At 43.5% G+C, this 16,624-nt stretch overlaps 1 protein-coding gene and 1 long non-coding RNA gene across 3 annotated transcripts in view; one reads left to right on the forward strand and one right to left on the reverse strand.

Moving 5' to 3' along the window:
• The first annotated feature begins 47 nt into the window (after positions 1 to 47).
• Positions 48 to 7,959, forward strand: LOC133486809 (uncharacterized). Its single transcript, XR_009791133.1, has 3 exons — positions 48 to 171; positions 5,640 to 7,301; positions 7,819 to 7,959. It is a non-coding gene; the product is annotated as an uncharacterized LOC133486809 (long non-coding RNA).
• Positions 1,787 to 16,624, reverse strand: part of xpo4 (exportin 4) — a 52,619-nt gene continuing 37,781 nt past the window's right edge. The window contains exons 10-24 of one of the 2 annotated variants that reach the window (XM_061792481.1): positions 14,911 to 15,087; positions 14,697 to 14,839; positions 12,912 to 13,057; positions 12,004 to 12,181; positions 11,770 to 11,929; positions 9,474 to 9,643; positions 9,229 to 9,403; positions 8,214 to 8,420; positions 8,046 to 8,132; positions 7,785 to 7,965; positions 7,152 to 7,273; positions 6,928 to 7,058; positions 5,378 to 5,495; positions 5,213 to 5,305; positions 1,787 to 2,933 (exon numbers count right to left, since the gene is read on the reverse strand). In XM_061792481.1, coding sequence (XP_061648465.1) covers positions 2,736 to 2,933; positions 5,213 to 5,305; positions 5,378 to 5,495; positions 6,928 to 7,058; positions 7,152 to 7,273; positions 7,785 to 7,965; positions 8,046 to 8,132; positions 8,214 to 8,420; positions 9,229 to 9,403; positions 9,474 to 9,643; positions 11,770 to 11,929; positions 12,004 to 12,181; positions 12,912 to 13,057; positions 14,697 to 14,839; positions 14,911 to 15,087 — 2,286 coding nt within the window. In that variant the 3' untranslated portion in view covers positions 1,787 to 2,735. Of the gene's footprint in view, positions 2,934 to 5,212; positions 5,306 to 5,377; positions 5,496 to 6,927; positions 7,059 to 7,151; positions 7,274 to 7,784; positions 7,966 to 8,045; positions 8,133 to 8,213; positions 8,421 to 9,228; positions 9,404 to 9,473; positions 9,644 to 11,769; positions 11,930 to 12,003; positions 12,182 to 12,911; positions 13,058 to 14,696; positions 14,840 to 14,910; positions 15,130 to 16,624 lie in introns of both variants that reach the window. The other variant, XM_061792480.1, reaches the window with a different exon arrangement.

Below are 16,624 nucleotides of genomic sequence, written 5' to 3' on the forward strand. Positions count from 1 at the left end.
CTGGGCCGCCGTTAATTCGGTGTGGCCACTGGCCATGCGTGGGGAGTCGCAAGGCAATGGCGTCACCACAGATGAGTCGCGCACTGGGCCACCGTTACTTCGGTGTGGCCACTGGCCATGCGTGGGGAGTCGCGAGGTGTAGGCGTCACCACAGATGAGTCGAACGACAAGGTTGGTTAGATGTCAATATTGACAAAGATGTATGTTAATGTATTGTTAATACAATGTGGGTCAATAAAAAAAATTATGTCAGTTCTCTCCCGCTCGTACTCGGCCTCCTAACGATATTTGCGACTATATTACATGTGTAGTATGTGGAGGATAAATTCGGAAACTGTAAAAAAATCGCGTCTGGATTTGTAGAGACAACAACTTTATATGCACTAACGGCGACTAATTCTACATTTCGCTTACCGTCCGTTAGGGACCGTCTACAAGTTATACATCCCAGGGTGACGTGTGTGACAAATAATCGCATATAAATTAATAATAAGACCAAACTACACATTAGCAATGATGGCATGGGACACTTCGACCTAATAATCATGAATACCTTCAGCATTATGCTGTCCTATATAATTTCTTTTAGTAAAGCAGTAAATTGTACATTTAGCAATAGAAAGAGAACGCTACAAAGTTTGGTTTCTCAGCTCTGATCAATGTAGCTTAATTTGGGGAGATCGGTCATCTATGGGGGTGGCACGGTTACCGACGGGTTTGCACATCTGCCTCACAGTTCTGACGACGGGGGTTCAAATCCGGCCTCGCCTGTGTGGAGTTTGCATGCCTGCGTGGGTTTCCTCCCACATCCCAAAAACATGCATGGTAGGTTTATTGAGGACTCTAAATTGCACATAGGTGTGAATGTGTATGCGAATGGTTGTTTGTCTATATGTGCCCTGCAATTGGCTGGTGACTAGTTCAGGGTGTACCTCACCTCTTGCCCAGAGTCAGCTGGGATAAGCTCCAGCACACCCGCGACCCTAGTGAGGATAAGCGGTACTGAAAAAGGATGGATTTCATTTCAAGTCTTTTTGACAACATGAATATCAAGACTTTTGTGCAAAAAGATGCAGTCCTCTTGCACTTAGAGCAGTTCGAATGACTAATATTGCAATAGTCCTTGGCAATGACCATTGTGCAAAGGGCGCCGAGACTTCAAGCGAGTAGTACGATAGTCTGGGACAATGTTGATTGTGCAAATGTTGTATGTACTGTATCATCCATCCATTTTCTGAGCCGCTTCTCCTCACAAGGGTCGCAGGCGTGCTGGAGCCTATCCCAGCTATCATCGGGCAGGAGGCGGGGTACACCCTGAACTGGTTGCCAGCCAATCGCAGGGCACATACAAGCAAACAACCATTCGCACGCACAGTCACACCTAAGGGCAATTTAGAGTCTTCAATTAATGCATGTTTTTGGGATGTGGGAGGAAACCGGAGTGCCCGGAGAAAACCCACGCAGGCGGGGCCGGGTATTGAACCCGGGTCCTCAGAACTGTGAGGCTGACGCTCTAACCAGTCGTCCACCGTGCCGCCTGTACTGTATCATATTGCTACCAAATCTGTGTTCCACCCGTGATTGTGCAAATATTGCATGTACTAAATCATATTACTACCAAATTCTGTGTTCCACCCGCACGTTCACAATTCTTTTTTTTTGGGCGGGGGAAGACCTAGCCGCATTACTACTCAGGGATTTAAATATACATGTGCATAAATACCCACTGATATATAAGGATTGAAGTCATGTAAAAGAGATGAAGAGCCCAGAAGACTATACAATAGAACCTTATGTACACTTTTAATGTGGTCAACACAAAGGCAGGGTCATTGAGTGTGTCTGCTCCTTTTCCCAGAGGAAGTGTCGCTTTAGAAAAATACAGCACATGAATGTCTCTTGGCCAAACCGTCTTCTTGAACTGAATTCAAGCACAACGGTTTACTGGCTCCTGCTGGCGTAAAAACATTTCAGTCTCAGCGTGTCGTGCGGTTCCTCAAACAGAACAAAAATGTAAAAGGCCTGCAGGCGGACGCCAGCATGCGCATGCTTTCGCTTTCTCGGTGCTCGACAAAACCAGCGCACCTGAACGCAACCGGGCGCCCATTATGTCATGGTGACACATGATACAAGGCACGCACACACACATACACTTGACTACACACAAAGGCACTCTGGGGAGATTTGGAGCTGTGTGTGAGAGAATGTGTGTGTGCAAGTGTATGTTTATGGCGTGTGTAGTTTGTGGCCATAGGAGTGTATGCATGCACGTATGTTTGTGTGGGCATGTGGATACATACCTGTCCATATGTATGTGTACATTTGTGGACGTGTGCGTACAGAGCTGTATGTGCATGTGAATTAAGCGTGCGTGTGTCTACATGTGTTTCAAAATATGCATGCGTGTGTGCATATGCATGTGTGTGTTTGTGTGTATATACATTCTCCAAACATAATGGTCCTCCAACAAGTTCAAAGGCATTCAAAAACTTCACACTGGGGGGAAAAAAATAGATAAAAAAAACTCTTGTCACCTTCCAATAACACTGTATAGATGTGTGTGCGTGTATACTCCAGCAGCTTTGTCTGGTTGTCTGTCTGTCTGCACTGCAGTTCAGCGGGGTCGCTATGGCGCGCGTCCTTCCCCCTCTACCCATAGTTTATACTGGGCGGGCGGACGGACGGGCCTGGCTTGAAAAGGCATCACGTGCGTCCGTGTGTTTTTTTTACGGGGGCTACTTGACGCAGAGCAGGCCCCCCACGTTGGCCACAAAGTCGTCAAGGCTCTTGAGGAAGGCCATCTTCTGCTTGCGCTCCATGGCGGGCGGCGTGCTGCTGGCCGTCAGCGTGTTGAAGGCGGCCACCAGGCGCCCGTAGATGACCGCATCACGCTGGGACGACAGCAACGACTCCACCAGGTCAGAGTACTCCGCCTGCAGTGCAGGAGCAGGAGCAATGTCACATCACCATACAATGATACTTTGCGAGAGATATCCATAGTATCACAATATTAGTAATGCAGTCATGTTTACTTGACTTGGCCAATCACATCAATAGTATCAGAATACTTTGCTAGTGATATATTTTGTCTGTACTATTTAAAAGTATCACATTGCCAGATTTCACGATAATCAATAGAATCACGATACTTGGAATAATATCGTTAGTATTAGCACTTAGCAACGATGTCATTAATAATATGTGACCAACGAGACTAATAACGCTGCTATATTTGGTCAGGATTATCAATAGTATCACAATACTAGATTTTAATACTATAACAATATCAATAGTGTCAGGACACTGGCAAATATATTTTTAGTATCAGTACTTGGACAACAATATTGTCACTATCACAATACTCTGCCAATTATATCGAAGTATCACGATATTGACCATATCACTATTACAGCGACTCCTATCAATGAAAAGTCGCAGCGAGGCTTCATTTAGGCTGTAAACTGTATGACGTGATCACGTTCAAACAAATCCATGCTGAAGTCCAGGTGACGGAGTAAATGGTTTATTGAGGAGAGAGAGAGGGAACAAAATAACAGTAGTATGCCAGACGTAATTTGACGTACCGTACCGTGATGGTCAACTTAAAGTGTCTGAGCCTCACTAGCCTTTGTCCCAGTGAACAGGTGTCTAAAATTAAGAAATCAGTGAAAACCACACCCACCCTGTGCCAATTACCGGAAATATTATCGGGTGCCATAATTACCATTTAAGCCCCTCCAACTATGCTTGAACAAAGACAATGGTAGTAGCATGATACTTGGCCAACATCATCATGAGTACCACAATAACCAAACAACGATATAGCGCCATATATTGATATGATGTTAATAGTATCATATACTAATACTAGGGCTTGATAATATCACAATATCAACAGTATCACGGTGCTTGGTAATGATATTGTTAGTATCGTGACAACAATGAAGTCACAATTGACCAACAATATCATCAGTATCACAATCATTTGGCAGCAATTTCAATATAATTTGTGAACGATATTGATAGTGTCATGAAGTATATCCAAGAATATCATAACTAACACGATATGCTTTAAGCAAATTTGATGGTATCACTATGCGTTGCCAATGATATCCGAAGTACCATGATACTGGTAGGGTTGCAACACTTAATTTCATTCACTCCACTCGCAATTAGGCCTGTCACAATAATTACTATATTGACTTATCGTTTGATAAATAAAATGGACACGAGTTTTTCTGGACTCGATAAATTGTTGTCGTCGTGGTGAGCTAGCATGTGGCCCACACAGTGAGCCGACAGAGAGTTGGACAGCTGCGTCATTAGCCGCTAGTGAGCTTGCGGAACACCGCCGGACTGTTGTTGGCTTCGTCCAGTACTCCACAGCCTTGCTCCATGTGCAGCGCGTAGCAGACGAGAGACACTAAAGGGAAAGTTAACCGTTTATGTTCGCTAGCCCAAAACCTAACGAGCTAGCCCACGAGCTAGTGAGTTAAGGAGATAAACACCTTGCGGCGACGCCGTTTAAACTGTCAGCGCCCCCCTTCCGCATTGTTGTGTTAGTCCGTAATTAACCCACACAAGGGAAAGTTAACTGTTTATTATGTTCGCTAACCCGTAAGCAAACGAGCGAGCGAGCTTAGAAGCTAAAAAGCTCGCTCCACCGCAGCAACGTCATTTAAAACGTCAGTGCTTCGCTGCGAGTTGTGTTAGTCGCTTAATTAACAACCACAGGAAAGTTAACTGTCTATTAAGCATGAGCTCAGTGGCACACATTATTCTGGCAGTAGTTCACGACAGCGAACGTATAATTGATTGACAGGTGAAGGGCTCGTCTCCAGCAGCTTCAGCGGACCAACCGCACAGTCCTGCAGCTCGAGGGAAGGGCTTATGATTGCGGAGGCATAAAAAAAAAAAAAAAAAAACACCCCACAATATTATCATTTATCGTGATAGTTTTTGGGAAAATATATCGTCCTAAAAAATGTTATCATGTCGATATCACGATATTTTGACGGCAATATTTACAGCATCACGATACGGGTGGTTCTAATCTCTCTCAATACGACATGACAATATTTTGCCGGGGATATCATGCTTACTTTCTCTGCCGAACACGACAATATTGCAATACTTTGCTAGAAATATTAATAGTATCGTGGTACTTTGCCAGTGATATAAACTGTCATCTCGTAGATAAGTGGAATCTGACCTGGTGCAGACAGACTAGCGTGTAAAGCGCTTCTCCGGCCGCCACAGTCATCTCCGTGTTGTGTTTCTGCAGCACCAACATGTCAAACACCAGCTGCAACATTCAGAACAAGTTCACAAAAAGTCATTCACACAAACAGGACATGCGCACGGCGTGCGCGCGTACCTTGAGGAAGTGTCGTGTGGCCATGAAAAGGGGCGTGTCCTTCTCCTGGTTTTTGGCACACTGCTCAGCCAACGGTGACAAAGCTTCCAAACAAAGCTGACTGATCTCCGAACCCATCCTGAACACTCATGTTAAAGGCATCTACTTGAAGAAATAAAGGCCGCACCTCAAATAAATTGGGTTTTCTTGACTTCTGTGTGCATCAATCACTACAGTGGATGGGTACTCAAAATCAATTTTCTTCTCTATTTATGGGTCTTAGGTCTCTGGATGCACGGCCCATCAGTCACCAAAGTGGGCAGCAGGTCTAAAGCTGTTTTTTAAATGCATTAGTCACTACAGTAGAAAGCTATTCAAAAGCACTTTATTCTATTTGAATCTGTTACTATAGTAGACAGTAATACAAAAGTTGTTTTCCTTTAAGTGCGTCAATCACTATAGTGGACAGATATTCAAAAGCGCTTTTTTTTTTCTATAGGGATCAGTTGCTGCAGTAAGTTATACAAAAGCTGTTTTCTTCTGTATGCATCAGTCACTACAGAAGACCGATACTGATCAGCGTTTTTCTTCTCCAAACCCCAATTGCAATGAAGTTGAGACGCTGTGTAAAGCGTAAATGAAAACAGAATACAATGATTTACAAATCCTTTTCAAATAATATTTAAATGAATACACTCCAAAAACAAGACATTCACTGTTCAAACTGAGGAAGGTTGTCGTTTTTTGCAAATATTCTCATTTTGAATTTGACGCCTGCGACATGTTCCCAAAAAGCTGGGACAGAGCCAACAAAAGACTGGGAAAAAGTTGAGGAATGCTAAAAAAAACACCTCTTTGAAATATTCCACTGGGGAAACACTTAATCCCAGCTCAAATTGTTCGCTAGCATTTTAGACAAAAGTTAAAACGCCATTGACCTCTAGGGGGCATTCAAGGATTTGCCACTGACATAACTTTAGGTCAACTCAACATTACAACATGACAGAAATAATGGGTGCTAACTTACTGTAATTAAATTACTTTAATAAATACTGTTAATGACATTCTTACTCTAACTTTCTCACTGCCCCTGCTATATGGACGGTGTTGTCCAGATTTCGAGTCCGTAATGCATATCGTATTCTGTTTCTTTTTCCACTGTCCCAACTGCATTCGTACAGGATGCACCTCAGTCACTACAGTAGACTGCTATACAAAAACGGTTTCCTTCTATATGCATCAGTTACTACAAGAGACTGCAAAAGTTTTGTTTTTTATGCACCAGCCACTGCAGTAGACAGCTACTTAAATGTTTTCTTCTAACAGTCACTACATTAGTTGCTTTTTGGGTACGGGATGAGACACTAGCACGCACTGTAGTAATTAGTGCAAAAGTTTTGAAAACAAACCGTCTACTGTAGTGACTAAGGCACAACTTTTGACATCTAACTTAATAATATAGAATAAAGCAATGTGGATGTCTATTGTCGTGACTGATGCAAATTGAAAAACAAGACCTTTGAAAAGCTGTCTTGTGTGGTAGCTGATGTGGTGACACGTGAAGAGGATACGAGGTCATCCCGAGCTCCAGCGAGAACATGAGGCTCTTGAAGAGGTCCTCGGGCAGCTGTGGGATCTTCTCGGGGAAGATCTCGCAGATGAAGGTGATGAGCTTGTAGTACTGGTTGCACAGAGATGGGAACTGCAGAGCACAGGTGGCGGTGGGGGTTGGGCAAAGAGCTCAGCCAGATTCTTGCTACAAAGGGGATATTGTTGGAAAAAAAACGTGTCTAACCTTGAGAAGGTCCTGAGACATGAGGGGAAGAACGATGTTGACGCCGTACAGGACCACGTCTGCGGCAGACACCGGACGACTGGACGCCGGCGTGCCCTGGTCTTGGCTACGGAACACCTCGTCTGGAACAAAAGCGACACAGGCATACGCGTGAGTTTAGAAAAAGGTACTGGGGCATATTGACCCACAACTCCCCTAGTAACATGAGCTGATAACATACTATTGGAGGACAGGCATTTATAGTAATAGTAATACGACATTAAACATCAAAGAGACACAGGCGCATGGAGGCACAACCCCCTATGAAACCAAGATTTTAAACATTGAAGACCGTGACAAGACACGCACAGCTTGAGAGAGAGACAGGCGCATATAGTTGCACAACTCCCTTCACAGACGCAAAACTCCCTTAGTATCACGTTTCAAAAGTTGGACACAGGACCAAACAGACGCACAACCCCCTTAGCGTCACGAGTTTAAATATTACCGAACTGACACAGCCGCATGTAGTTGCACAACTTCCTTAGTAACACCGGTTTAAACCGTTTCAACATTGGTGAAAGAGACAGGTGCAAACAGACACACAACTCCATTAGTAGCATGGGTTTTGACATGAAAGAAAAAGCGACTCACCTGTGTCACTGAAGTCTATGAACTCTTTGGACAGCAGGTTGGTGAGCAGCTCCATGATGAGCAGCAGGTCCTGGTACTGGTCTTCCTCAGCGGCGGCGTCACTTCGCTTCCTGCTCTGGTTGTTCTTGGAGTAAACCTGCAGCAGCGTCAGGCACGCCTCGTACAGCTTCATCGACTTGTTCTGCGCACGGGTGACGTGACTGCTGGTTATTTCCACTTGTTGTGTTGACTTTCATTTATGTAAGGATGGCGGTTACCAACCTCTCCCAGGTAGCAGATCTGCTTGTGAGCTACCTCCACAAAGACCTCAATGATAAGATTGATGGTCTCCGGTGTGTTGCTGTAAACCTGAGATGCACATGCATATAATCAATGAAACGGACATTTGAGGAGGAACCCATCCGTGTGTCCACCTGTGCCCGCCCTGACCTCCATAAGTCCAATGCAGCTGGACAGGAAGTCCATGAGGAAGGAGAACAGTGAGGCCACGTTGTCGATCTGCGTGGCCTCTGCGATGCCGCACAGCGCCTCCAGCGTGGCCACGATCTCGCGCTTGACCGCCTCCTCCTGGCTGATCTGAGCAAAGTTCTCTTGGTTGATGAGGTTGAGGAATCGCTGCTGCAGAGGGTGCAGCACCTGAACGCAACGCCAAGCAGAATCCAACACACCGTATCGCATCATCATTATTACAATTCATAACAATGGATATGGCAAAAATAACAGATGATCAATGGGACAGTTGAAGACACGGGTTTCTGTCAAGTCCACGTCAGACCTGTTCGTTTTTAACCAGACGGGGCAGCTGCGATCGCCGACAGCTGCAGACCCCCCTCAGTAATTACATGTGGCTTTGCACCCCGTTTTTTTAACTACCGTCAGCCGATTAGGACAAAAGGCTTCCAGGATGCTGACAAGGATCAAGTTTTCCTCCCTGGGGGGGATATTACGGAGCGCATCCGTCAGTCTGTAAGGCTTTAAAATACGGGGGGTGAAATTTTTTATGCTAAAAGCTGCTGAGGGCGCACGGCATGCTCGCTGTGCTCTGATTGGCTGATTCACTTCAGCCTCCAGGGAGCAAGAGATAAACACAATTCCGATGTCTTTGGGGGTTAAACTACCAATAGGGGGGAAAAGCCCAATATTAGAACAACGTAGTCAAGTAATGCTAACATGAGAGCACTCGTGATCGAGGTAATGTTTGTGTGTGTGTGTGTAATTAATAAAAGTTGCTGTTTTGAAAATATGAAAGATAATCAAACAAAATATAATATACTAATGTGATTTTTTTTGGTAAAAGATGTAGACTACAAATCAAATTAAATATGATAAATAAACAAAATAAAAAATAAAAATGTTAAAATACATAAAGTGCAGTGGCACTTTAGCTGTTTAAAATGTATTTCTAATGAGTATAATGTCATGTCCAGATGTTAGGGTGTGTTACCTCGGCCCAGTACTGCTGCTTGGTGTCTGAGTCCATTTGTGCGAAGCCTCCCAGCACCAGTGCCTTCATGAGGGTCCTCTGCACCGAGCTGGACAGCAGGTGCAGCGGTGGACTGCGGCCGGCGAACTGCTTGGCCAGGTTCCACCAGCTCTCGCATTGCACCACCATGTTGGCCCTGCACACACTGGGGACTCAGTACTCCGCCATCTTTTGACTTTCCCCCCGACTTACTGGCCTGGCCTGACCTCTCGCGCCGCTCCACCAATGTCACCAGCAGCTCCACCGTGTCGTTGGCCAGCTCCGTCTCCGAGCTCCACACCGACAGATTGGTGATGACTTTCTCCAGCAGGTAGCCCACGATCCACTGGGCGCCCTCCGTGTCCGAACCAAACGCCGTGCTGAAGGGGACGCTGACCTAAGGAGAACAAGCCGAGGCACAAAACACAGTTAATCAAGTGTAAAATTAATCCATGAGTATAGGCAATGATAGTAACACCCTATTCTTGACCACCCCAAAGGGAACACACGTACCGAGGCATGAATATAGGGACTCCACACCTAAAATATAAAACTGAAGAAGCCTTTTGGATTAAAGGTGAAACGTCTTCAACAAACAAGAACAGTCCAGTTTCCCTGATTCAACCTGTGCGGATTACCATGACCCGGATGATTGAGAATCTACACAGACACAACAACCACACAACTTTGCCTTGGGAAAGTACATTTAGCTTAATGTTAACAAACAATGCAAAACGTCATGGACAGGCTAACGAATAGCATCCATGTGACAGTGTTATAATGCTTTAAGCAACGGATATTTGAACACAAACAGTGCATCAACACATGTAGACTCACAGGCATATTTTCTTTATTTCCTGCAAAAAAACTATTATAAAATCTTTGTTTTTGTATACCACTTTTAATGCCTTTAAAAAAATAAAAAATAAAAAAAAAAAAGCAACCCAAAGTGCTTCACAGAGATAAAACAGAAAATCACAGGATGAATACAAAACCCACCCCTCCCATCCCCCACAGGTAAATGCAGACACACCCATACGAACAAACATATCCAAACACACAGACACAGTATCTATTGACTAACAGCATAGAGATAGTATACAGACATGGCAAGCTACTAAGGCTAGACTAGGAAAGACAATCTGTTTGAGCCATTTACACTGAGAGGTGCCACAGCTCGTAACCACAGAGGATGCCACAGAAACCACGATGAATATAATATTGCTGCAGCTTGCTGAGTCACTTACAGTAGTTGTGAAACGAGTCTTCATTTGTGTCTGTATGACTGTACTGTCCCCTGGTGGCCATGTCAACCACATTAGTAGGAGCCGCAATGAATTAATGATTACGATGCACAAACTGTTGAATTATTTTAATAATGTTATTACTGTTTTTACAAAGTACATTATAGAGTGCTATTTTCTGCATAAAAAATATTCCAAGAAAATGTATTTTTTGTAGTGATGTTAAAATTACCCAAAAGCCTCGAAGCTTGTGTCAGACTGAATCCCACTGTGTCGAAATGGTGCTTCGGAGCTTGTAGCGTCCCCCAAATATCATGCGACCGTTTAAGTTCGAAGCCTCATATGTCATCACGCATATCGACAGCTCGAACCGGATTGGTTGCTGTCATTTGATTTGACAGCTCGTTTGGCGCCAATTTAGGAACCATCAAGCTGTTCAGTAGCTTGGTGGTTCCTAAATAAGCTGTTGATTTTTTATTGTTATTATATGTTATATTGTTATTTTTTTTATAAAAATTTAAGACATCTCTGTGCCCTTTTGTTTCTGTTCACGTCATCCCTTTATAATAAAGATGCACGTGTGACCAACATATTTACTTCCAGCGTTTTAATGCCAACTTTGTCTATTCAAATTAAAATGAACTTATGTAAATAATACATCGACCAACATTGTATTTGATCTTTTATTCCTGAAAGATAACGAGAGAGTCTTGTTTCACACAGTTTAGTGAGGTGGGTTGCTGTGACTTCTTTCGTCCACCAGATGTCACTAATGTTTTCACAGACGCACCAAAGCTCCGAATATGTTTTGGCACAAAGCTTCATGAGGCTTCAGCCACACATTACTAGTTTTTGGGGGAGCCTGGAACAATTTAATAGCATTCCCATTCATTTCAAAGAGGAAAGATGATTTAAGATACGAGTGTTTTGCGTTATGATTGTGGTCATGGAATGTGTTTAACTCCTATCTTAAGGCACCACTGTACGAAGCTTAATAAACGAGATTTCATTGTGCCAAGACAACCTGCCTTGGATGTAGCAAAGAAGCTGCAGAACATAACAGGACCAAGCTTTGGCTCCAGCTGATACCAAGCCAAGCTTTTAGAAGCTAAGCAGCACATTTGGATTCAGAATGCTTTAATTAGTATTGAGAATTCATTCAAACAGATCGAAGACACCCCATGCTGGGTGTAGTAAAGCAGCCCCAGAACATAACCGAGGCCCTATAAATGAGAGCGTGTACATATATAAGGAGGTGTGAGTACTGTAGGCAACCCACCTGCTGGTAGAGCTTCTCATCCATGAGCAGGTAGGTCTTGGCCCAGCGTCTCAGGAACCAAACAATGTCTTTGCCCATCTGAGGACTCAACAGTTGTGTCAAACTGGCTCTGCTGGCCCTGGACTCCACCTCGGACGTCCTCAGCACGGCCGACAGCAATCTCACACAAACAGGCACACATTTATAAAGTCTACTGTATGTACAGAAAATAAGAGAAGGCAACGGTTGGATTACCTGATGACTGAGTCAGTGCGGTCGAAGCCCGGGATGGACGAGGCCTTCTCCCCCGGCGAGCCCAGAATCTGCAGCGTGGTGTTCATGTCCACCTCTGCCGAGCACTTGACTGAGAACTCCATCACCTCGGAGGGGATCAGCGGCGTCTCCCCCTGGGGGTCGTCCGCCAGGAGATACCCTGAATGCAGCACACAAATGGCACACATTAAAGAAATGGCGCACAAATTGCAACATCCAAAGCTAAGGTTCAGCGACAGGTTAGGCTCACGTTAGCATGTTAGCACTACAAATGTTACAAAAGCACAGCAATTTTATTGGAGACTGAGAGCCACTGCAGCAAAGTAGAGACTATGGAGTATCATACTGTAGCATCCAAAGCTAAGGCGCAACAACAGGGTAGGCTCGCGTTAACGCCTCAAATGTTACAATATTGTATCAGTTGGATTAGAGAAGAGACTAGCAGCAAAGTGTTGACTATGGAGTACCATATTGCAGCGTCCAAACCTAAGGTGCAACAACAGGGTAGGCTCATGTTTGGACCTCAAATGTTACAATATTGTATCAGCTGGATTGGAGAGGAGACTGGGGGCTGCTGCAGCAAAGTGGAGACTATGGAGTATCATATTGTAGTGTCCAAAGCTAAGGCACAGCAACAGGGTAGACTAACTTTAGCAGGTTAGCCCGGGTATACTCAAATCCTGCAATAGTGTATCACTTGTATTGGAAAGCAGACTGAGGGCTGCTGCAGCAAAGTGGAGACTGTGGAGTATCATATGGTGACGTGTTTGTTTTTGTCATTTCTAGCCGTGAAACCTTAAATTTGACAATGAAGTGGGCATTTTATCCGAAAAGAGACTAAGAGCAGCTACAGGCCTTGCTTGTTTCTTGTTCTCGCTGGTGTTGCTGACCTGAGACCAGGATGAGCCAGTGGATGTCTTCGTAGAGGTCATCCAGTACTTTGCGATCCACTGACATCAGGTCTGATGAGGACATCAGGTGCTGCTGTGTCCTCTGGAGCTGACCATGGAGTCGTGTCACGCGGTCCTCCAGGAGGCTGCCAGCAACGGCACAACACATACAAACGCCACACTCAACTAACTTGAATGCATTTGTTGCTATTCTTTTTACGTTACAATATTATTGAAAATATAATCATTTCTGGATATATACAGGGTGGGTGAAAACTAAATAGGCATTAGAAATTTCTTATGCATCTTTGGTATCACTGATGTCATCGTGAACAATGTTTAAAAAACAAAAAGCACTAATAGGAATCTTATTTCTTGTTCATTCCATCTCTGGCTGTTATAGAAAACTGGTTGCTTATGTTGAAATTTGAGGATTTACTTCCCATCTAATACAGAACTGAATTTGTGAAGGGAATATGGATTTAATTTTCCAAATCTTAATGCCTAGTTACCTTCAACCCACTCTATAGGTGCATGGAATATTTTAATAAAAAGATTGCGACAACATGGTTATTTCTTTACTTTCTAAAAACAATGAAATATCCCAACTACAAATAAATTACATCAAAACTGCAAATAACTGAAAAAAAGAATGAAAAAAGAAAAAAATATTACAAATAAAAAATGCAACAACTTCAAGTTATTGAACAATAGACATACAACTTTTATATATATATATATATATATATATATATATAATTTTATGATATATTATGGCGTAGACTGGTTAGCACATCTGCCTCACAGTTCTGAGGACCGGGTTAAAATCCGGCCTCGCCTGTGTGGAGTTTGCATGTCCTCCCCGTGCTTGCGTGGGTTTTCTCCGGGAACTCCGGTTTCCTCCCACATCCCCAAAACATACACAGTAGGTTAATTGAAGACTTTAAATTGCCCGTAGTTGTGACTGTGAGTGTGAATGGTTGTTTGTTTATATGTGCCCTCCGATTAGCTAGCGACCAGTTCACGGTGTACCCTGCCTCTCCCCCGAAGATAGCTGAGATAGGCTCCAGCACACCCGCGACCCGAGTGAGGATCAGCGGTATGGAAAATGAATGAATATTATATTAGAGCGAGAGAGAGAGAGAGAGAGAGAGCATGAGAGAGAGAGAGAGAGAGAGAGATAAATGAGGACAAATACAAAATACAAATTAAAAAGTAAAACAAATTTGACATTTAAAAACTACACAGAAATGTCACAAATAAAATACAAATGAAAAAATACTGCATACTGAATAAAAAATACAAATAAAATTTAAAAAGAAAATACAAACCTTTAAAACAACAAAACTAATAAGATAAATGCAAATACAGATACAATAAAAATACTGAAAAATTAAATACAATGAAAATACAAAAAAAATAAAAATAAAAACAAAATGAACACATGAATGAAAACAAACAGAATTTAAGAATATCAAGATTAATAAAAGGTAAATAAAATATTAATTTAAAAAAATCTAATCAAAAACCAAACACACTTTTTTCACATTAACTAATGAACTACTAAAAACATGCTAACCCACTGTAGAAGCTACCCTGGAAATATTAACTACGAACGATGCATGTGCATGTATTTTTGTTGAGACACTTCTTAAAGATTGTGTGCTGCCTGTCAATCATTCTGTCCCAAAAGAGAGTTCACACTTTACAAGTATGTGATGCCATCAATGTTACGGATGTGTGCGAGTGTAACTTGCATTTAAAGACACCCAGAGGGTGTTTTACCTCGTCAGGAGGGGTATGCAGTGGTCTGAAGCCACCCGCCCCAGCGTCCCAATGCTGGAAAGCTGGTCCGAGAACAATTCTCTGTCGTCTTCTTGCAGCTCGTTGATTTCCTCCTCCTCGTGGGATGACACGCCATTCACAGACTGAGGAAAGGAGGCGAGGCGGTGAAGTTAGTGCGGATGTTTAGCAGGTTATGAAATGTCAAGGATCTGACCAGATTGCGGGTCCCGTCGGGTGCGGCCAAGTGACACTGGATGTAGGCGTTGAAGACCTGCACGGCGGGCTGGACGAAGCAGCCGCGAGGGAAATGCTCCTCGTCCTGCACCAGCGTGAGCCACGACTCCAGCAGCCTGTCGTACGCCTCCATGTACACCATGTCATCCTTATCCAGCTGTGCACAGACACAAACGCAGGTCTTCAATGATGGTGAAGGCTACATGTGAGGAAGAGACAACTACATGTCAAATTATTACACGACATTTGGTCAAGCTCTACCCTTGTGGAGTTGTGTTATTAGCGTTTTGTGTATTATGGCAAGAGATCAAAATTTTCCATAATGCTCCACCCAGACGCAATGACCAAAAATAAAGTGTTTCACAATTAAAGGTTGAGCATTTTGTTTAGTATACAAGATTCAAATTTGGCAGCAATTAGACCCAAAAACCTACAAGTACAGACCCTTTCCAAAACATCTGAATATCATGAGTGTTTATTTCCATAATTCCATTCAAAAAGATAAACTTTCATAGATTATAGATTCAGAGCCCACAATTGAAAACAATTCAGGTATTTATTTGTTTATTTTTTACACAATTTGGGCTTCTAGCTCATAAAACCCACAAAATCAGGAATTAAAAAAATTTGAATACTGTGAAGAAATCAGCCCAAATTTTGCAGGTCATAAATGTTTTAAACGGAGTGTCACACACTAATCATCTACTAAACTCAAAGCATCTCCCCAGGTGTCATTAAATTGCTTCAATTTGGTTCAATTTTCTCAGTTGGGTTCAATATGGGAAAGACAGACCATCATTGATACCTTCCATAGCATGGGTAAGCCACAAAGGTTCATAGCTAGGGAGGTGGGCTGTTCAGAGTGCTGTGTCCAAGCATATCAACGCAAGGACCAAATGTGGCAGGAGACGATGCACCAGCAGAGATGACCTTGGGCTTCAGCGGATTATCAAACAGACGATTCAAGAATCCAGCAGAGATCCAGAAATAGTGGAATGAGGCGGGAGTCACAGCTTCAAAAACCACCACATTCAGACGCATCCGGGAGATGGGCTACAACTGTCGGGTTCCTCGGGTCAAGCCACTTCTGAGCCTGAGCCAACATAGGAAACGTCTCAACTGGGCCAAGAAGAAGAAGGACTTGACTGCTGGGTTCAAGGTCCTCTTTTCCGATGAAAGTAATGTGTGCCTTTCATTCGGGACTCAAGGTCCAAGGGTTTGGAGGAAGACGGGTGAAGAACAGAACCCAAGCTGTTTGAGGTCCAGTGTGAAATATCCACAGTCAGTCATGATTTGGGGTGCAATGTCCAGTGCAGGTGTTGGTAAACTCTGCTTTCTTAAATCCAAGGTCACCGCAACGGTCTACCAGAATGTTTTAGAGGACTTCATGATTCCTTCTGCTGAGGATCTGTAAGGAGATGCAGATTTCATCTTCCATCAGGACCTGGCCCCTGCCCATACCGCCAGAAGCACCAAAACCTGGTTTGATGCCCATGCCATCACAGTGCTTGACTGGTAAGCCAAGTCGCTTGCTCTTTCCCTCATCTACAGCCTTTATAACCTTCTCAATGTCCTCTTTGGCATGTGTTTTGCAAATGCTGGTGCCCAGCTTCGGGTTGTATGTGCGCACCATGATATCCCTTTATTGCCCCAAGAATTTGGAGGTCTTTACCATGGAAATAAAATTTGAAAAT

The sequence above is a fragment of the Phyllopteryx taeniolatus genome, chromosome 12 (assembly GCF_024500385.1).
Source record: "Phyllopteryx taeniolatus isolate TA_2022b chromosome 12, UOR_Ptae_1.2, whole genome shotgun sequence".
Taxonomy (NCBI): Eukaryota; Metazoa; Chordata; class Actinopteri; order Syngnathiformes; family Syngnathidae; genus Phyllopteryx; species Phyllopteryx taeniolatus.